Source organism: Lissotriton vulgaris, chromosome 6 (genome assembly GCF_964263255.1).
Source record: "Lissotriton vulgaris chromosome 6, aLisVul1.2, whole genome shotgun sequence".
NCBI lineage: Eukaryota > Metazoa > Chordata > Amphibia > Caudata > Salamandridae > Lissotriton > Lissotriton vulgaris.
The window spans coordinates 761,997,760-762,020,729 of record NC_141694.1 but is presented as its reverse complement, the minus strand read 5'-3'; the positions used below and the strand labels follow the sequence as shown (position 1 = coordinate 762,020,729).

Sequence of the window (22,970 nt, the reverse complement as noted above, 5' to 3'; positions counted from 1 at the left end):
AAGTCTTTTGCATTTTAAAATGTAGAAATTGTGATACAAATCTCGTGCAAACTGATGATTTGGAGCTTACTGTCCAGTGTAAAGTCCTTAATTGCATTAGGCAGTATCCCTACAGTAACACAAAGTAGCACTATGTACAACTTTATGTCTAGGAGGAATACCATGGGTGGGTACATAGATTCTTCCATCCTACAACCCGTGAATTTTGATGCTCAGACCTAACAAGTGGTAAAGTGTTAAACTTAGAATTTTGTGCTAGGAGGATACTCTTACAGTATTAAACCTATGCTTGCCACACACACACACATCGTTGCTCTCTGGTGCAAAGGTGTGTGCAATGGTTCAAGGCAGGCTGTGGGTCACAAGCCCTGGAGGAAAACAGCAATAGCACCATATTTTAGAAGGTATGGTACTGTTGTGGTCTTCCCTTTTCAAACAACGCAGTGCAACAGCTTTAGTACTGTGAACTGTAAAAACTTAGGGGCATATTACCAAGCAATAGCGATAATTATCGCTATTGCTTGGTTAGCGAGAAAAAATTATCGCTGAGCTGCGGCGATTTTTATCGCAGATAAACCTTGGTATTACCAAGGTTTATCGCAAATGCGATAAAAATCGGAAATAATGCATGAATATCGCTGAAAAGTCAGCGATAATCAGGCATTACCGAGCTAATGCTCTTAGCCATGTTATCCACCTCCCATTGGATAACATGGCTAAGAACTGCTCAGTGGCAGGTGTTAGCTTTTGGAGATATTCACGCTTAGCACGAATATCTCCAAAAGTTGGTAATAGGAGATAGCGATGTTAGCGACTGTTTCCAGTTGCTAACATCTTGGCACGCCCACTTTGCATGTCATTAGTGATAAATATCACTGACATGCAAAGCGGGGCCCAAGATGGTCGCTATCTCCTAATAGCTGTCGCTAACTGGTGTTAGCGACAGCTAGGTAATAAGGAGATACTTTTATCTCCGCTTTCTTGGCTTTTAAAGCTAAAAAAGCGGAGATAAACACCCTTGATAATATGCCCCTTAGTTAATCTGTCCCTTCATTTCTCCAGACCAAGTAGTCTTAAAATGCAATCCCTACCAATGTGGATGCCATGTGATTCCTGTAGTCATGTATTCCTAAGTGTCATAAGGAACGTATTTGCATATCTTTATGGCCCATTATCTCTATATATGCTTGTGATACTTTGAGCACTCTGACCATCTACATTGGGATGATTCTAGCTATAAAATAGGTAAATGTGTGATAGGGGTTAGGGAGAGATTAGGGGCTCCATAGGACACCGGTAGTGAGGGAATACATGAAAAAGGAGATCAAGGGTGGGGGCACCAACAAAGATTGTCACAACTGGTGCCACCAATGCTAAAGCTGGCCTTGCACATTTTATCACTGTCAAATATGAACATATTAAAAAAACACATTGTTTTAATTTAACTTCTTTGATTTCGCCTTCGGAATTTTGATGCTATTGTTTGGAACTTTTTTAAAATATTGTGGTATATGAATAACGGTATTATTCTATTTTACACAGATCAGTCACGCATCATCCGCTTCCATTCTCAATAACACAGTGAAGTATCGCTCCTTCTTACGCACTGTTCCAAGTGATATATACCAAACAAAAGCCTTGGCCAAGCTGGCCAGCTCCTTACGGTGGAACTGGGTTGGAATCATTTCAAGCGACGATGACTATGGGCGATCCGCACTAGGAACCTTGTCTGCAGACCTTGAGTTGCAATCAGTGTGCATTGCCTTCAAAGAGAAGCTTCAGTACAACGTCAACGATCCTCAGATCTATTCACGGATACGCGAAATCATTCAAACACTAGAAAACACTTCTTCAGCAAATGTTGTCTATGTGATTTCCAAAGCACCGTCTCTCCTGAAATTGTTTAGTAAAATCATCAAACACAACATTACGCGTACTTGGATTGCAAGTGACTCTTGGGCAACATCTGCCCAAGTGTCTGGTCTGCCCAACATTCAAAAAGTTGGCCCAATCCTTGGGTTTTCTTTCAGGAAAGGCTACGTTGAAGGCTTTACAAATTATCTGCAAAATGTACAGCCATACCCTGAAGGAGTAAATTCATTTGTTGAAGAGTACAAAGAGCTTCGCTTTGGCTGCACTGATGAGTACATGCGTTACATGAATTGCAGTAAGACTGCAGCAGGAAACTGCAATGCTTCTGACACCGTCAAAATGAAATCACCACTGACTTGCACTATACAAAATGTCTCCTTGGCAAATGACGATTTTTTGATTCGTTACATTCACAATGGCACAGCTTTCAGCGTCTATCTTGCAGTCTCAGCTATAGCCCAGGCCATCCAGAAGTTAATTTGCAACAATGGAACCTGCAAGAACTCTAGCTTCCCTCCATATCAGGTACAGTGAAATCAATAATATCCCTTAAATACAAAACTGTTATGGATTGCAAAGTTGTGCTGATTTCCAAGCCAAGCTCTCTTCAGGGCAGGTTTTTCAAGTCCGACAAAAAAATGGTAAATGCACCAGCAAGATTCCCAGGCATTTTTCTATTAAAAATGCAATAGTGAACTGGGTAGACTATTTCATTCCTTGAAACGGTGTTTCTTTGATAGTGGGTTTGGAATTATGTGCAGACTACAGAGAAACTGCTTATATTTGAAGACTAAGAGCATGATTTCAAGATTGGTAAAAAGCATATTTTGTCTCAAATGTGCTAGTGTTCCCTATCTGCTAACTCTCTGTCTGCCTGCCTCATTTAGAGATGGATGAAGCATACAGTTTCTGTCAACGATACCCCGTAGGCCCGTAGGCCCAATTAAAGCAAAGCTTCCTCCAACTGCTGACCAGAGTAGAGACTGTCAGAGGAAGGGCATTACACTAATTGCCCTATTTATTGTGGACAGTGTAACATCCTTTTTTTTCTGTTCATTGCCTGCCAAGTAAAACTTAATAGCGAGTGACAAAAAATAAAAAATAAAGACCCCCGCATACTGGGAGGAAAGCCCTATGATTTAGGGGTCTTTAGGGTTTTTTGTCTTTCAGAAACCAACCCAAATCTGAGAGTTTTCTACTGACACATGAAAAAGTTTAAAAGTTTGGAGAACAGCAGACACAATCTGACGGTGGCCCTCCACCAAAACGTTGTACTTTGAAGGATTTCAGGGCTTGTACCATTATATCCAGTGTACATTGTTCATGTGTATGTTTCTGTACGTTGTCCATTGTATTTTGCTACACCTACTTTTTTAATGGATGTAGTCCTCATGGTATTCCGAAGCATGTACACAGAGTATTCATTGCAGCTTGTCATTTTGTAAAATATTCTGATGGGTGAAATTGAGGGAGTTTCAGTGATCCCAGAATTTATTTGAGTTACAAGGATGTTTGCATGAACATTCATAGACTTTATAAACTGGCTGTTTGTAGATTGTTGCAAATCTAGTTTTGGACTTGCTTTCTACAAGACACTAGAATTATCTTCCTGCTCACCTGATGGCTTTGGTCACAAAGATTTTGCTGGCTTGGCCTGGCCAATACATTTTAGAATTGCTGGTGGCTATTTTAATGGAGCTTCTTTTTTTAGTTTGATAGTTTTCATTAAGTAAAGAGAAGAGTATACAAGAATTATAGCAAAACAATCCATCAGAAAAATGATATTTTACAAAGAAGGCAAGATCTCTTACATGTCATAACAACTTTTGGACAAAAAGATTACAATGCTTGTCTTGATCCAGGTCTGAGTTAAATGCAAACTCAGTAGGCAATAACAAGAAGAGTAGAAAACAAAGTATATAAAAGGAAAATATAAAATAGCCTATGATTACTTAGGCTGACTTACTTGCAAGTGAAGTCAAATATCTGGTCAGTGGTTCCCAAAATATTTCACGTTTGGCAAGTATAGAGATATAATTTAGAGTATATCAATCTAGTCGATAGTTATGACATACCACGTTCACCACTGTTGAAGTGTGACATTTTCTGTAGATTTCCAAATAGAGGTAACCACCCATAAGACAAACATGATTAAAAGATCTACCAACTTGCCATACATTTTATTACTGGGCCAAAAATTACTTAAACCACTCAGAAGAGAGTACCTAAATGGAATGGAAGACGGTTTCCAATTATGTCTCCCACTCTTGTCCAGACAAGCACCCAGATCGAGATAGCTTTGAACAAAGAAAACAAACTATATGTAGGCCCATATGGGCCAGAGTTTTAGAATCCTGCTTCTTCTGGTCACCATCAGAGTTCTGGTGTTTCTACTTCACCCTGGTTCTGACCCATGTATCTGCCTTCTTTCCCAATTTTAGGGGAGAAGACAGATAAGAGTCAACCAGGTATTAATGCAACAACTGATTTGGGCAATTATTAAGGATCTGCTCCCTCATAATCAAACTGCACAATTCCTTGAAATCATTCACTTTGCTGCCAGGCAACCAGCCTTCCAGAGCCTTACTGGCATTATCCACAAAGTCTACCCAGCCCCGATTCTGTGCCTTCTGGGTGTCTCTGAACTTAATCCAAAATTATATAGTGGTTAAGCCAAACCCATCAATGAGACTCTCTACATGACTGAATATTTGTCAGCATCCTCTTCTCTAACAGTGAGGAGCTTATCTCTCCCTTTATCCACACAGGAGAGCCACAAGATAGCTGGCCACTGCTCTTGGGAGACCCACTGAACTTTATAGGCCCTCTCTAAAGCTGTTATCCATTTATGGAGGGATAATATTGCTCAGGTTCCTATTGTCAAAAAATGTTCCTTACCTTTAGGGTCACTATTGCTGCCACCATGGGAATATAGTCCCAATCATTTTCTAGCTCTCTGACTTCTAGGACTTTGTCCAGGGCCAGTTGCAGTTGCCTGGGCCTAAGCGTAGCTTTCTCAAGTTCTAGAAATTGGTACTCCCTGTCATAAGAGTGGTCCCTCTTGCTAGATACATATGTCCATACAGACTGTCCTGAGTGATTCTAAAGAGGGAGATTTAGATGTCCTTGGTAAACTCTGCACTCTCCCAGGAGGGGTGAAGAGGGGGCCATCATGGCCTTCTTCTTCAACATCTCCCTAAAGATCTGAGTTGTCCAGGTAGGAACCATTGTGTTCCTCTTGGCCAGGGATTGAGTCTAGGCCAAAAAAGATGTCACCTCCTGGCCTGTCCTTATTCCCTGCCCCACGCAAGACGTAAGGTCTCTATGAGGCGTTGAGCCTTGGCATTTCTCCCTGTCTTCAGCTTTCTGGAGGCATAGAGGGCTTTCAATTCTTGGAATGAAAGCTCAATGTTTCTATAGGGCAGAGGGCCACTGGCATCTCCTTTAGAAGAAATACTAAGTGTGGTGAGGTGTTTCACCTACCTAGGCTAGAGGTAACTAAACTCTCTGAGGTTGGAGAAAAGGTGTGCTAAACCCTTGACTTACCCAACCCTAAATTCAGTAGAACGTACCTATTCTAAGCTGGTATTATATGTTCCTTGTACTTAGTGGTTTTCAGTTAATCAATACAAAGATTTATCCGGCAAAACAATGCATGCTTGAATCCGCTGGGACCCCAAGGAACCACCCACGGTGAGTAAGTAGGGACCCCACAGAGGACAGGAGCAGTGTGAGATGACAACACTGTGCTACGTACAATTCACTGGGAGAGTCGCGGTTGCAGTTTTATTGTTTGAGGACCCTTTCCTATGGATTATGAGAAAACCCTTAGGAACATAGAAGGTTGGAGAGCCACCCCACCCGTGGATACCAAATTACCAGAGTTACCTATACCAGGGACGCAGGGTGCATAGGGCTGAAGTGGCGCCGGAAACCGGCCTTGTTCTCAATGGAAGTCTTTAAATAAATGCACAGCTTGCAGGGCACAGAGTGCAAGAAGGGCAAAGCCCTTTGTTTGAAATGTGCGCAGAGAGAGGGGCTATCGAAAGCCCAAAGCCCTTAGATGGAGAATGCCAACTAGCATATGCACTTGCAAAAGTATGCTGTGCACAGGGGTTCAAGTTATGCGGTCTCCACGACAGATACTGGCCTCAAACTCAGTGAGAAGGCAGCTCAGCCTCAAGCAACATAGGAACCCCCCTCCTGTGTAGCTGGAGCCTTTGGAGTCTGCAGGAGCTCAGGATCAGCAGACTGGTCAGTTGCGTTATGGTGCCTGCAAATGTAGGGGAGTGACTTGTTCACTCCAAGGGAGATACTTCAGTTGTCCTTGAGGCTCCACAGGTTCTGTACGGAACCTGTATGGTGCATGGGCACAGACAATGCTTAGGACGGAGAGGGGAACAAAGTCAGGCCCAGTCGAAGTCCAGAGTGTCCAGACGGTCGAAGGTCAGTGGTTTCTTGTTCAGAATCTTGTCCACGTCGAATCTCGGGTCCTACAGCCAGGTAAGCTCTTTTGTACCTATGGGAGAGGGTACACAAATTCAGGGGACCCTCTCATGGGAGGATCAGGACAGTGGGGAGGTTACTCCCATGTCCTTTGTCCAGTTTTGTGCCAAAGCAGGAGCCAACGGCTTGCAGGACTGGTTTGAGCTGGACTATGCACAGGGAAACCGAAGTGCACCCACCCAGGTCCAATACACTTAATCCCGTCTTGGAGATGGTCACACCTCCTGGGGACAGGATGCTTATTGTGCTGCCTTAATCTGCTTGAGCTTGGCTCAGCAGCAGGAGGGCAGAAATGTGTCTCTGGGCAGCATCAACAATTTTGGTCTGTCTGGGTCGAGAAGACTGGTACCGGGAAGATCAGTGACCCCACGAAGATTGCTTCTGAAGGGTGGAATCACACCTTTCACACTGGTCACTGGTGTGGAGGTATGAGTCCAAGATGTTTGATAGCAAACACAACATGGTTTTTTGCAGCTGTTTTCGAGATAGCATTTTATGCAAGAATATAGTGCACCTCTAACTAGATTTCTGGCTGCATCAGCAACAACCTTAGAGAATGGTCTCAGAAGGCTGCAGGGGTACTCTACTCATGCAGGGGCACCAACTCACATAAAACCCAGTCCCCTGCTTTCAGGATTGTCAAGGCCTGCTATAGGGATGACTTATAGTTTTTAAGTGTAGTGACCTCTAGATATAGTAAACCTATATCGAAAGTAAGTGGTGCATGCACCATCTTACACAGGCTACAATGGCATGCCTGTAGTTCCATTTTGCATGGCCTCTCATGGGTGGCATAATACATGCGTCCGCCCATAGGAGGACTCTGGGGTAGCTTTGCCCTGGGTACATGTGTACTACATACTAGGGACTGACAAGGGTACCCCAGTATCCAATGTGGAGTGTACCTAAGTACATGGCATAACATTTTAGGGAGAAAGCAGATAGACTGGGTTCCTGATTAGCAGGATTCCAGTCAGACTAGTTGAAAACAGGGTAACATCAAGCAAATGTGGTGTTAACCATAAGAAGCAGATCCTACTTTTCTACAAACACCAACAGATATCTTGTTTGAGAAGTTTTAGTTTCCAAACTGCTGCCAGATTCTCCCATTGGGTGATTGGGCTATCTAGAGTCTTATTGGCCCTCGGGTCGAGACTCAGGAGGAAGCGGTTCATCTACTAGGAATTTCTTTGCCCTGCTACTCGCTGAACCCCAGTTCTCAGCAACATAATGTAAATTGATACTTGTATAGCGCACTACTCACCCGCAAGGGTCTCAAGGCGCTTGTACGAATACCGCTGTGGAACCCATCCTGGCTTTCCCTGTGAGGCGTCCACTCCTGGGCACCCCCAAGGTGGAGGCCAGGCATCCTTAGCGTTGTGGGGGCCGTTGTGGAGATTAAGCAAGCTATTGCCCAGAGTTGCAGAGTGGGACTCCATGATTGGAATAGGCACTGAGGCGAGAATTATCAGGTCCGTGGAATTGTGAGCCCAAGACCTGCCGAGGCGGGGAATTGAACCCTGGTCCCGGGCTAGAAATCTGCATCAGGGTCTGCCGCTCTAACCATTGAGCCTGTCAGTGTCTCATCGACTGTCGCTGCAAATGGAGGGTCGGTCAATGCCTCTGCACAAGGGCACCACAGTGTGATCGCCGGAGCTTCATACCAAAAATTCAGCAGGATCTAGCCAAATGGGAGAACTCTATTACTCTTTGTGTCATCTCAGTGGAGACCAAACACTAGTCTAGTTGACTGTGGGTACCCACCTCAGGTTTGTAACATGTCTATCTCTCCAGACATTGTAAATCTCACTGGGCACATTTACCCTCCTAGTAAGTAGGGTGTCACTTGGAAATCATATTTGGTCTCCGTCATGATCCACCCGCTGCATTTGAGAGTCCTCCCTCGAGTCCAGAAACACTTCAGTGGCCCACAAGGTGCCATCTGGGCAGACCACCCTCTTCACTGTTCTTTAATCATCCTCAAGGCTCTTCCACCGTCCTTTTTATTACCAGAGATGTGTAAACTGGTGCTGCATGCATGGCAGAGAAGAGCCCTGCTGACTCGTGCCCTGGCTAGATGTACACGCCAATGAGTCCAGCCAGTCACTGGAGTCTGCTGGAGTAAAGAAGAACAGGGCCTTTCCTTCATGCTGGAACCTCAGTTTCACCAGGAACATTAGGTTATATTTCATATTGAGGTCTAAGAATCTTTCCTTAATGGGTAGAAAGTTTTTCAATTGATTCTGCACCCACCTGTGTGTTATAGAGATATGATGTCCCTGGGACATCACAGGGCCTCGGGTGTGAGTGCTTTGCAGAATAACATCATGGTCGTAGAAGTAGGACAGACTGGCAATTATCACCCTCAGCAGAGCCCCATCCTTCTCTGGTGGGGCCAGGGCTCTGTGCACCCTTTCTATTGTGGAGAACTTGGAGAGTCTCTTATGGAGAAGGACTGCAGTAATCCACTCCTCCAGAGAGAGTTTGGTGGAATGCCACCCCACCCTCTTCGGGAACCCTACGAATCTTAAGTTGTTTCTGTGGGAGTCCCCCTTGGAGTCTTCCAATTTTCATCCAGGAAAGCCACCAATTTCTAACTGTGTCACGAAGGGAGTAACACTCTTGTTGCAAAATGTCTACCTGTTGCTCTGCAGTCATCACACACACCGCTAAATTTTGTAGATCAGTCCGCAACAGGTTGACAGCAATGGCAATGGAGTCTATTTTATGAACCATCTCATGGCGTGAATTTTGTATTGACATTAGTAGGTTGGTCAAAGACAGGTTCATACCTGCCGCCCCATACATTTTCTTTGCTGGGCCAGTCAAAACCCTCTCCAGGGTATGTTTTTTATGGGGGAATAGAGTGTATGTTATTGACTATTTTATTCACCTGAGCAGCCTTCGTCAACTTTTTTTTCACCACTGTGGGATCAGGCTACCCCCCAATCAGAAATGCAAAAGGGTGGTCCTCTACGAAGTAGTGGAGCAGTCACTCTGCACTCTCACTGGGAAGGGGAACTCTTCAGGTGAGATCCAATAGGACTCTGCACACAACACCCGTCCAAGGCAGTCCTAACTGAAAGTCAAATGATTGACTTTCAAGAGAGCTCCCTTCACTACAGGCAAGAGTCTTAATATATGGCTGCCACTGTACAGATTTAGGTATCTCCCAGTGTCTTAATTAGGCCTGGCTCCTGCGACCTCTAGGCTTTGGTGTGCACTCAGAGGAGGGTCACATGCCAAGGTACATCTCACCCCACTAGGGGGGCCCCAGCACCAGCAGTCTCCTCCTGAGCACCCTCATTTAGGGCCACAACTGATTCTTTATTTTCCAGGCCCCCCAATGAGTCCACTTAGATCGTCATGAGGGGCGGAGGTGGACGCATAACAGCTTGTCACATTAACAGTTGGTAAAAAGCTGTCCATCCTATCTGCCCTTTACCTCTGGAGCCCATCCTGGGCTGTTGGGATGGGTGAGTCGGGGTCCCATCAAGAACCGCTGACCTCCTGGTGTAATCCAGTTGAGACCACAGATCCAGGCACACAGTTACAATTGCAGGGCTTGCGACAAGGGTCACAGTACACGGTGAGCACCTCTCCAGCACTGCCCCAACATAAGCCATGCAGGAGTCAGCCCGTCACTTCTTTGCAGAATATCTAGATTTGGTGGGTGTCCGCCCTGAGATCGATCATGCATCACATCTCCACCACCTTGGGGGTCACAGACCCCCCCTTCGAGTCAGCCACCCTCAGCAACAAACAGGCCACCTTTGCCAACACAGAGCAGTCTGCCAGACCAGGAGAGCCTGCCTGGCACAGACAGCCAGCCCCGATATTGGGCCGTGCAGGCCTGGCAGCAGGAGGGACTGCAGTTTTACTCTGGGCCCAGTCACCACCACCATCCGGGAGGTCCACGGGGCCTGCAACACCAGTGCTCTTAATGTTGCTTGGGGTCCCCCAAAAAACTCCGGCCTGGACAGCCCATGGATCCAAAAAGGTGTACGCCTGAGCAGCCAAGGCTGTGCTCAGCGATGCTGCTTCACACATTGGTTCAGGAGTTTCCAAAGGCCAGTGCCTCTGCATGTATTGAGTGCAGGAGCTCTCAAAACACTTTAAGGGGAGCACCAAAAGGAGGATCTAAATGGTCATCTTGCTAAGTCATGCCCCCATCGAGTTGGTTTTAGAGCTGTTATTTCCTCCATGACATCCTCTAGGATGAAAGGAGGAGACAATTTAGAATGGGAATTTAAGTCGTTCATAGGGTCTTGAGGGTATAGAGTCAAAATATCGAGTTTCTAATATCGACTAGACATAATATTGAGTTAAAAATAGAGAATGGACATAATATCGACTAGACATAATATAGACTACCAAAATATCGACTAGAAAATTTTAATATCGAATAGAATGGACATAATATCAAATCAAAAATATAGAATGGACATAATATCGACTAGACATAATATAGACAACAAAAATATCGAATTTAAGGTAAGTTAATATTAATTTTTATTTTTTGTGTAATATAATTCTGTAGCTGGTTGTGGGTTTATAGGGGAATAGGGTGGGAAGTAATTTAATTATAATTAATTAAAAATGTTATTTTATTTATTGTTATTTATTTAGAATTAATTGTTAATTAATTATTAATTGGTAATTAATTAAAATATAATTGGTAATTAATTTTAATTGATTCATTGATAAATATGTTACTTTTAGTAATTTATTTTCTGTAGTGGGTTGTGGGTTTATAGGGGAATAGGGTGGGAAGTAATTTAATTATAATTAATTAAATATGTTATTTTATTTATTCAAATTTATTTAGAATTAATTGTTATTAATTATTAATTGGTAATTAATTAAAATATCATTGGTAAATCACTTCAATTGATTAATTGACAAATATGTTAATTTTAGTAATTTATTTTCTGTAGCGGGTTGTGGGTTTATAGGGGAATAGGGTGGGAAGTAATTTAATTATAATTAATTAAATATGTTATTTTATTTATTGTTATTTATTTAGAATTGTTAATTAATAATTAATTGGTAATTGATTAAAATGTAATTTGTAATTTATTGTAATTGATTAATTGATAAATATGTTACTTTTATTACATTATTTTTTGTAGTTGGTTGTGTGTTTATAGGGAATAGCTTGAGAAGTAATTTAATTGTAAGCAATTATATATTTTAAATATTATTTTGTGTCTAATTTTATTTATTTTAATACTGTAAATTAATTTATTGGTAATTGGTAAATAATTAGTATTAGTAGGTAATTTGTATTATTAGTTAATTTGTATTTGTAATTTTAATTGATTAATTAATATATTTTATAAAATCGTAAAATATTTTAATTATTTTGTAATTGGTATTAATATTTATGTTATTTATATTTATATATGAAGTATTTACTTTCCCTACTATTTCACTCACTGGAGTGGGAATAGTAATTTGTACCCCTACGCTATCAAACGCTTTCCCTACTAATGCATTCACTGGAGTGGGAATAGTAATTTTTACCCCTACGCTATCCAACGCTTTCCCTACTGTTGCACTCTCTGGAGTTGGAATAGTAATTTTTACCCCTACGCTATCCAACGCTTTCCCTACTGTTGCACTCACTGGACTGGGAATAGTAATTTTTATCTCTACGCTATCCAACTCTTTCCCTACTGTTGCACTCTCTGGAATTGGAATAGTAATTTTTACCCCTACGCTATCCAGTGCTTTCCCTACTGTTGCACTCACTGGAGTGGGAATAGTAATTTTTATCTCTACGCTATCCAACTCTTTCCCTACTATTGCACTCTTTGGAGTAGGAATAGTAATTTTTATCCCTATGCTATCCAACGCTTTCCCTACTGTTGCACTCACTGAAGTGGGAATAGTAATTTTTACTCCTACGCTATCCAACACTTTCCCTACTGTTGCCCTCACTGGAGTGGGAATAGTAATTTTTACCCCTACGCTATCCAACGCTTTCCCTACTGATGCTCTCTCTGGAGTTGGAATAGTAATTTTTACCCCTATGCTATCCAACGCTTACCCTACTGTTGCACTCACTGGAGTGGGAATAGTCATTGTTATCCTTACGCTATCCAACGCTTTCCCTACTTTTGCACTCTCTGGAATAGGAATAGTAATTTTTATAGCTACGCTATCCAACGCTTTCCCTACTGTTGCACTCACTGGAGTGGGAATAGTAATTTTTACTCCTATGCTATCCAACACTTTCCCTACTGTTGCACTCTCTGAAGTGGTAATAGTCATGTTTACCCTCTCACTATCCAACGCTTGCCCTACTGTTGCACTCTCTGGAGTTGGAATAGTAATTTTTACCCCTACGCTATCCAACGCTTTTCCTACTGTTGCACTCACTGGAGTGGGAATAGTAATTTTTACCCCTACGCTATCCAACGCTTTCCCTACTATTGCGCTCACTGGAGTGGGAATAGTAATTTTTAACCTTACGTTATACAACGCTTTTCCTACTGTTGCGCTCTCTGGAGTCAGAATAGCAATTTTTATCCCTACGCTATCCAATGCTTTCCCTACTGTTGCACTCTCTGGAGTGTGAACAGTAAATGTAACCCTCTCGCTATCCTATGGAAAATATATTGTATATGTTTTGTTAATAATATGTATATATGTATAAATATGTTTAAAAAAAATATATATATTTTATAGTTACATTAATTATTTATTAATTTTATGTTTATTTAAGTATTTTAAGTATGTTTAAATTAATTATATTTATTATTATATTACTTTAAAATTACTTTTAAGATATTTAAAAAATTAGATATTTTGACTGTCTATACTTTTTTCCTATCGATATTTTGGAGTCGATTTTTTGTACTTACCTGTTTGTAGATAAGAAGTCGATATTCTGGCATTCTATATTTTTACCTCGATATTTTGGCAAGTCGATATTTTGACTGTCAATATTCTGTCAGTGATCCCGTCTTGAGGGCTGTTTTGATGAAGAGTCATAAGCTGTAGGAGAACCTTTCACTGTGAAATCACAAAACGTTATCCATAAGAACAGAGACATTTCCAGGGAAGAGGTTCCCATTGTTTATTTTTATGGTGTATGATGAGCTTGGAAAATGATGGAAGAAAAGTGGCCTTTTTCATCTGCTTTAGAGACCTGTCCATAAAGAAAGATGTAATTTCCAGGCAGACTGAGTGAATATATGGAGACCACTGCTAAAGTGAAGGTCCCCACCTACTGACAGTAAAATATATGAAGAAAAGAAGGGAACAGTTGGTAATTAGGCCATGTACCCAATACTTCGCTGGTGCTGCTCTGGAGTGTTCTATGACGGCAGTCATTTTATGCTAGTGTAGCTTTTTTTGTTTGACTTTTTTTTAAAAGTTCTTCCACTTCGCTCTTTCACCTGTCTTGCTTTTCTAAAGCATGCTACCTACTACTCAAACAAGTTGCCTGCTTTGAATGGCACCTGCTATATCTTTTCTGTAATTTAAACTTCATTCACCTTAATAGTTTTACCACCAAATTTCTCAATCGAAACATCTTGTTTGGATCAATGTACAAGAAAGGAGTGTTGTCCAGTTATGAGAAGATTTTCTTTACTTACTATATTAATTTATTAAACGATAAACCTGGGATTTTGCACAGGAGCTTAAAACTGAGAGCAACCTTCCACACCCTCTGCCAAAATCTTTGCGATGACCTCAACTTCTTTACCTGACAGGTTTGCAGAGCTGTACCACAATTACACATCAAACCTTCGACTCCGATCGCGTTCTCTAAAAATAGTCGAACTTACAACTATCTTCAGTTCTGAATCAAACATTAATCCTTCCCACTAATATGTGCAGAGAAAAATGGGTATAGTTTGGGATATTTCTTCCCACACCCCCTCAACATGTATGCCTAAATACATCATTCAAAGAAAGCACTAATTGTGTTTTTTTCATATGCTTCAGACACTGAAGGCTCAACCCAACTCATCCCACAGTTAACAACATTTTGCCCACAGTAATTGCCAATCAGGCTTCAGTCAAGGCATTGAAAGGAAAAAAAACTTCCCTAACATGAGAGAGCAGCTGATTGATAATTCCGATTAGACCACGCCAAAGCCTTTCATCGCGATCTGTGAAATAGTGGTGAAAGGTTTTTCTTTGAACCACAAACCAAACCAAATTATTCTGTTATGATCCACCAGACAAACACATCTTTTGTTGGGGTGTTCTTATGTTTCTTATTTAGCTGTGAAATACAAAGAGTAATGGGTGAAATGCTTGATTAAATCTTAACTACAATGATGTACGTTAGACCTTAAGTTCTGTCCTGCCACTCCCCCTATTCTATTCTGCTTACACCCTCGAAGATCCTAGAGAAGTTCTAGGTGAGATTCCATATAAATGCAGATGACAACCACATATTCTTCAAGGTGGTGAGGAGGACTGGTGCGAACAGTACAATACTTACCCTGACTGTCTAAAACACCCCTGGGATGGATGAATTGACAAATACAGTCGCAACTAACCAAGTATTGTAAAATGGAAGGGACTTCCATCTAGATGTATCAAACAAAAATCCGCTCGCAAAGGGGCAGATTCTCAGAATCTGCCCCTTTGCGACCGGTATTTTTGCATTTGGGATGCATCATCCCAAATGCAAAAATCGCAAATAGAGAAACGCTAAATTGCGATTATTTGCATTTAAGGATTCTCAAATTGAGATTCCTTAAATGCAATGCATGCAAGTTTTAAAAACAGCAAATTTGCTAATAGGGCACGCAAATTACCATGAAGTACAAATTCATGGTAATTTGCAAAAACTTTGAAAAATGCACCAAAGTGCATTTTTCAAAGTTTCATGTTGCGCACAGACATGCCCTAAGGGCTTGTGTGTGCCAACATATGTGCACAGATCAATTTCAGGGGTGCGACAGGGTGTTCTTTGGACACCCCTGCACCCTTGAAATCGCAATCTCGATTTGCGATTCGCTAATTGTGAATCGCAAATTGAGATTGTCTTCCCATTCATTCCTATGGGCCTCTAGGCCCATAGTTGTGAATGGGGAGGTATTCCTTAATTGTGAGTCGCTATTTTTTTAGTGATTTCTTGGTGCATTCCATTATGCTATTCCTTAATAGAGAATCGGTATTTTTTTGCTATTAAGGAATCGCAAATTGGGTTGTTGATGCATCTGGGGGTTAATGTGGTAGGACAACAGACAGAAGGGGGCAGAAGAATATGGACGAATTGGGGGCATGGGGAATGAGCAAACTGCATGATGGAGGTTGGAGAGCAGGCCATCTCAAACAAAATGACAATTATTTTTGTACCTGTCTCTCCTACACTACATAATACACGAATCAAACATATTTGTTAAGCACAGCTGTCATTCCAATGAACATCTTGGCAATACGCTAGAAAAATGCTACAAATCCAGAAAGGAACGCAGGTGTCCCTAAATTAGCGAAAGGCACAAAGAGTCTAAGGCTGAAAATAACCACGTTTTGAATTCCTTTTGAAAGTTAGAGTCAATAAAGCACCTGCTGTGAGGAAGTAGATCCCGTGCTTTGGATCCTAGAACTGCAAAGGACATTCCACCCCGAGATTTTAGTTGGGAAGAAAGAAAGTACTGTACCTTACTGTGCTCTTGTATCTGATATAACGCAACAATCCTACATGTAAGGCGCTCTGATACCCTCTTGGGGCAAGTTCGCGCTATTTAAAACTTTATAAATAAAGTCTCAGAAATTTCTCTGAGGATTATTTTAGAATCTGCTGGAGTAAATAGATGATCTCTCTGCTGCAAGTACACAAGAGATCACATAAGCATTTCTAGAGGTAATATCCTTTCTGGATTACTGCAATAGGATATAAGCTTAGTTTTGTGACAAGATAAAAGGGCCACTGCGGATATGGGCAAATTATCCTACTATGATGATACTACACTGTCTGCAGAAAAAGTGCTGATTGAACTTCAGAGCCCTCTTTCTAGTGCAGAATGCTGAGAATGAATGTGCATCTTATTACTTCAACACCAACACACATTACTAACTGAAGCGAATGTATAAGATCAGAATGTTTTGTAGACTCACTGCTTAGTAAATTGTTTTTGTAGAGAAATAAATCATGCACAAGGCTTCACCTTTTAGAATTCCTACCTCATATGTTCTGTACAGAGTACAATGTGATCCATTTCAGAAAAGGAGTGTTGATATCCTGTTTCATCCTGTCTGTGGTTGGTAATCAAATCCAATAATGTAAATTGTAGTATTGAAGCAGACTCCATTCCAAACGATCTTGCAGATATTTATTGGAAGTAAATACGACACACAAGGGCCCAGAGGAACCCCCGAACTGAATGCATATTCAAACCAAAGCTTATACACATTCTTAATAGGAAGGAATGCTTGACCAATGACATAGTGATAACAATAGAAAGTAAAAACAAGAAACATTTAGTACACAGTTCAGCATGCCACATAAATCCTATGGAACAGAAGTAGCAAATGATTTGAGTTTTTTTTCCTGCCAACAGCCTGATTTGAAACATTTTCCAAAATCTTTGATACCTACTCATGGAAATTGGTTGGATCACGAATTCCTCTTTCCCTCCACATTGATTCTGGTGCCTACAGTGCCACCTACTCCCGTGGAACTGCTTAGAAGTAGCCTCATGGTGTTATGTGTATGAAAACAGATAAACACACAGGACCTCATTTATGAAAAGTGACGCATCGCTGCGTGAAAACAGCGATGCGTCACTTTTCACTGCGCCCTCCTTGCGACACCAATGATGCGTCATATTTACAGTATGACGCATCATGGTGCAAGGAGTTACAGATACGTCAGTGTTTCTGACGTATCTGTATGGCGCTAAAGTGACGCATTGCTGGAGTGTGTCACAAAAGTGACGCAACTCCAGCAATGTGTCCTTTCACATGGGGCAAGCCCCATGTGAAAGGGCCTGCGTCAGTCTTACGCCTGCTGTGAGGCAGGCGTAAGAAATTGATGCATTTGTGTCCTAGAAGTGGCGCAGTGAAATCTTATAGATTTCACTGCATCACTTCTATGACCCTTTCTTGCGTCAGAACTCCCCTCTGCATGCATTATACCTGGAGTAGGTATAATGTAGCGCAGGGGTTTACAAAGTGACACATCTACCTATATGTCCCTCCTCCCGCCGTCCCCCCTCCTGCTCTCCCCCCTCCCGCTCTCCGTGTGGTCCTGCCTTCCTCCGTGTCCCCCTCCCGCCGTCCCCCCTCCCCCCTCCGTGTGCCCATCCCCGCGTTCTAGCGTGAAATGACCCGCGCTGTTATCGCGCTTGCGTGTCAGTGACTGGAAAAACAGCATTCCGGGGACTAGTGGGGCGATCCTTCTCATAGAGAAGTGAAGAGAGGCCTTTGAAGTGGTAAAACATGCCGCGGAGCTTAATCCGGGTCTCCCGCCCGAATGGGCTGAGTATAGATACTGAGGGAGAATGTCAGCATTGTAATGTATTTGTATCGGAGCATTTATAAAGCGCTTTCCGTTAGTGGATTTGGGAAAGAATACTCTCAGAATGCTGAAATTGGCGGTCAACCAGTGGCAGAGCAAAGGGGGTGGAGTCACGAGGGGCGGAGCTTGAGTTTGACAATCGTAATCCAAATAAATGACTAACGCAGGCTAAGCACTTTCCATTTTATACCTCAGCGGCTTTATAGCATCTTAAGGATTTTTTTTAAAGTGCCAGCAAACACTCCCTGCGCTCCCCGTTTGAAGTGAGCACGACGCTGCTATCTGCATTGTGCGGCGGGAAACTTCCTGTGTGTATTGATCCCTTGCTGAGAGCACTGTCTCTATACTGGGGGTATCAGAGTGATATTTCTCTCGGGGGAAGCAAAACGCAGCTTTGGCAGGGTTAGGAAACCCCGTGGGGTGGAGGAGGGGGGTGGGGGCTAGAGAGCGAATGTGTGCGTGTATATGTGTGTGTCCCTGCGCGTATGTGTGTGCGCGCGCGACGCATGCATAGCTCACCAGGTAGCGACGATGCGGGAGTGGGACAGGTGACCCCAGTTAGGTTTTGTTTTTGAGGGTGTGGCGATCAGCTTGAACTGGGCCGTGATGGTGCCGGGGAGAGGGGGGCCTGGGGGCAGGATGGTGGGCGTTGAAGCCTCAGGGGGGTTAGGCTTTACAGAGGCGCCTCTGAGCAGAGGCGGGGGTTGCTAACAAGCAGCACCTGTGTCTGCCTGTTGGGTTGAGTCGCCCACTCGCCCCTCATGGCAGCGGAAACTCTTCTTGCTTCTGCGGAGGGACACTGGACTTGCCCCTTATAGAAAATAAACTTTACAAGCTCAAAACTTCCTGTGTGTATTGATCCCATGCTGAGAGCACTGACTCTATACTGGGGGTATCAGAGTGATATTTCTCTTGGGGGAAGCAAAACGCAGCTTTGGCAGGGTTAGGAAACCCCGTGGGGTGGAGGAGGGGGGTGGGGGCTAGAGAGCGAATGTGTGCATGTATATGTGTGTGTCCCTGCGCGTATGTGTGTGCGCGCGCGACGCATGCATAGCTCACCAGGTAGCGACGATGCGGGAGTGGGACAGGTGACCCCAGTTAGGTTTTGTTTTTGAGGGTGCGGCGATCAGCTTGAACTGGGCCGTGATGGTGCCGGGGAGAGGGGGGCCTGGGGGCAGGATGGTGGGCGTTGAAGCCTCAGGGGGGTTAGGCTTTACAGAGGCGCCTCTGAGCAGAGGCGGGGGTTGCTAACAAGCAGCACCTGTGTCTGCCTGTTGGGTTGAGTCACCCACTCGCCCCTCATGGCAGCGGAAACTCTTCTTGCTTCTGCGGAGGGACACTGGACTTGCCCCTTATAGAAAATAAACTTTACAAGCTTAAACTTGGTGAAGCTCATGACGTTTGAAAACAGTTGCTAGATTGCAAATTAGAGGCATGCACACCTATAAGTAATAACCCCTACCATATAGTAAAACCTCCCATAGGCATCACGGTTTTTCGATGTTATTTGAGGGCATTAGTAGCAAAGGATGACATTGGTCTGCTGTTGTGCCATTCACACTTCTCTTCTGCTCGCTGCTTTGAACCCCCTGGCCAAGCCCACTTCAGCCATTGGCTTACTGCATCCTGAGCGAGGGCAAAAGCAAACCCTGTCAAAATGAACACATCCACACACAAAGAAGCACCCCCTCAGGGGCCACTTTGACACTGTGTTTGTTTCGAGAAAAAATGCGTGTTTATATTTTTTTAAAATATTAGTGAAGGCCTGGCAACTTCCACTGCGGCGTTTTATGCAATCGATGGCAATACAGAACAACTATTAACCAAACACAAAGCCTGGAACCCAACGCTAGATGGATTGGCTTTGCTAATGTTTGCTTTCCTATGTTGCCCATTTTTTGTGAAGCTCCAGTTACACAGAAGTCCGAGAGAGATACTCTGCGCAGTTTCTAACCATTTCTAAACCTCCAGGCTTGTCCTCAGTCTCCCTCTGTGTGCAGTGAGTCCCTCCTGGCTTGTCCTCAGTCTCCCTCTGTGTGCAGTGAGTCCCTCCAGGCCTGTCCTCAGTCTCCCTCTGTGTGCAGTGAGTCCCTTCAGGCTTGTCCTCAGTCTCCCTCTGTGTGCAGTGAGTCCCTCCAGGCTTGTCCTCAGTCTCCCTTTGTGTGCAGTGAGTCCCTCCAGGCTTGTCTTCAGTCTCCCTCTCTGTGCAGTGAGTCCCTCAAGACTTGTCCTCAGTCTCACTCTGTGTGCAGTGAGTCACCCCCATGCTTGTCCTCAGTCTCCCTCTCTGTGCAGTGAGTCCCTCAAGACTTGTCCTCAGTCTCCCTCTCTGTGCAGTGAGTCCCACAAGACTTGTCCTCAGTCTCCCTCTGTGTGCAGTGAGTCCCCCCATGCTTGTCCTCAGTCTCCCTCTGTGTGCAGTGAGTCCCTCCAGGCCTGTCCTCAGTCTCCCTCTGTGTGCAGTGAGTCCCTTCAGGCCTGTCCCCAGTCTCCCTCCCTGTGCAGGGAGTCCCTCCAGGCCTGAAATGAGACTCCGCCTTTGTGCAGCTAGCTTATGCAAGTAGGTTCTAGCCTGCACCAAAATAACAGATACAACTTTGTTTTGTTTTTTCTTGCCTTCTGCCTTTTGAGTGCCTGTTCCCGCCCCCCCTCCCGCTGTCCGTGTCCCCGGCCCCACTTGTAAATGCTTGTTTTATTTTTGCAGTATATTTCCTTGGGAAAGCACATGTCTGTAGTTGCATTTGGGGAATGAATCTCTGAAACTGAGATCTGTTTTGAATTTGGGAAGTGCTTTTCCTAGAGACAGCAGCATAGTGTGGGCTATGAGAGCTGTGAGAGCTGTGTGGGCTGTGAGAGCTGTGTGGGCTGTGAGCTGTGAGCTGTGTGGGCTGTGAGAGCTGTGAGGGCTGTGTGGGCTGTGAGAGCTATGTGGGCTGTGAGCTGTGTGGGCTGTGTGGGCTGTTAGAGCTGTGTGGGCCGTGAGAGCTGTGTGGGCTGTGAGAGCTGTGTGGGCTGTGAGAGCTGTGTGGGCTGTGAGAGCTGTGTGGGTGTGAGAGCTGTGTGGGCTGTGAGAGCTGTGTGGGCTGTGAGAGCTGTGTGGGCTGTGAAAGCTGTGTGGGCTGTGAGAGCTGTGTGAGCTGCATGGGCTGTGTGGGCTGTGTGGGCTGTGTGGACTGTGTGGGCTGTGTGGACTGTGTGGGCTGTATGGGCTGTGAGAGCTGTGTGGGCTGTGAGAGCTGTGTGGGCTGTGAGAGCTGTGTGGGCTGTGAGAGCTGTGTGGACGGTGAGAGCTGTGTGGGCTGTGAGAGCTGTTGGCAATGTAAATAACAATGCCATTTATTTATAAGTAAAAAAAAAAAAGAAATGTCATGAGCAATACCAATAGCTCTAACTTTTCCAAAGGCGAAACCATTGCATTGTAAATGCTTGTTGAATATGGCCCTTAAGCCTTCCCTGTCTGTCATTTTTGTGGGACCAAATGCATTCCACATGTCTAAATTTAAATTGTTGTTTAATTGTTATATAGAGAAAAAGGTCCAGCCACAAGCACATACCCCCAGATGCATCAAGAACTCATTTTGCGATTCCTTAATCGCGAAAAATAATGATTCGCTATTAAGGAGTAGCAAAATGCAACGCATGAAGAAATCACTTAAAAAATCGCGATTTCTTAAAATTCCTTAATTGCGAGTCGAAAATTGCGAGTCGCAATTAAGGAATACCTCCCCATTCATTCCTATGGGCTTAGAGGCCCATAGGAATGAATGCGAAGACATTCTCAATTTGCGAATCGCAATTAGCGAATCGCAAATTGAGAATGCGATTTCAAGGGTGCAGGGGTGCCAAAAGGACATCCTGTTGCACCCCTGAAATTGATCTGTGCACATATGTTGCACACACACATGCCCTTAGGGCATGTGTGTGTGCAACATGAAACTGAAAAACGCACTTTAATGCATTTTTCAAAGTTTTTGCAAATTACCATGAAGTTCAACTTCATCGTAATTTGCGATCCCTATTAGCGAAATCACTATGTTTTAAACTTTAATGCATTGCATTTAAGGAATCTCAATTTGAGATTCCTTAAATGCAAGTAATCGCAATTTTGCCATTTCTTAATTTGCGATTTTTGCATTTGGGATGATGCATCCCAAATGCAAAAATACCGGTCACAAAGAGGCAGAATCTGAGAATCTGCCCCTTTGCGAGCGGATTTTAACTTGATGCATCTATGCCCAAATCTCTTATAGTCTTAACCGCACTCCCCATTCATCAGTCATGCATGGCGATGAGTTAGAGCACGTCACCACCAACCAAACTCAATTTTGAAAATAATGCCTCCACAGACATGCTAATGTCTATAGCAGCTTAAATCAAACAATTCACATAAACACCTGGGGACATTAACATTTTCTTACATGTCTTCTTAAAAATATCAGTTCAGCTGCAAGAGTCCCCCCAGCACCTGGATGAGTCATTAGAGGCAGGTGTGTAGGCCAGAGTCTATGGAAGGATGCAGTGACAGTGACACAGGTCTGATGGCAGTACTAAGGACACACTACGGTTTTATTATATATTTAGCTCTTTTAAGCATTTTTTTTATTGCGTCCAGCCAAACATGAAGTTTGTGCAACGCTGAAAAATAGGAGTAATCCCTGTCTTGCAGATGGTGCGACCTCCACACATCCACCAGGTTCCATCTGGTCTGCCAATCCGACCTACATTTGGATAGCCTGTGTATAGGGGAATCCAGCAAGGGAGGGTGTGACCTATCTTGAGAGGGATCTGCTATTGAGTTAAACTCTCCCCCAGCACTATTGGGCCTGCCAAATAATGCACCAATGCCCCAGACATCCGATCCAGGAAGCGCTCCTGGTCCATATTCAGTGTAATAATACAGAACGCTACATCCTTGCCATATAAACACCCTTCAACTGCCACAAATCTACCCTCAGAGTCTATCGTCTGCCTAGTCACCTGAAAGGGAACCCCGCCCTGATCCAGACCAGTGCAACCCTCGCAAATGCTGAATATGAGGTACTGAAAACCTGCCCTCTCCTTCTACGCTGCAATGCCAGTCCCTCCGCTTTAGTAAGGTGTG

The 22,970-nt window shown here is 43.7% G+C and overlaps 1 protein-coding gene across 2 annotated transcripts in view; it reads left to right on the top strand.

Moving 5' to 3' along the window:
• Positions 1-22,970, top strand: part of LOC147707951 (G protein-coupled receptor family C group 6 member A-like) — a 451,952-nt gene that overhangs the window by 250,767 nt on the left and 178,215 nt on the right. For both annotated transcript variants that reach the window (XM_086926749.1, XM_086926748.1), the window contains exon 3: positions 1,543-2,397. In XM_086926749.1, coding sequence (XP_086782875.1) covers positions 1,543-2,397 — 855 coding nt within the window. The remainder of the gene's footprint in view (positions 1-1,542; positions 2,398-22,970) is intronic.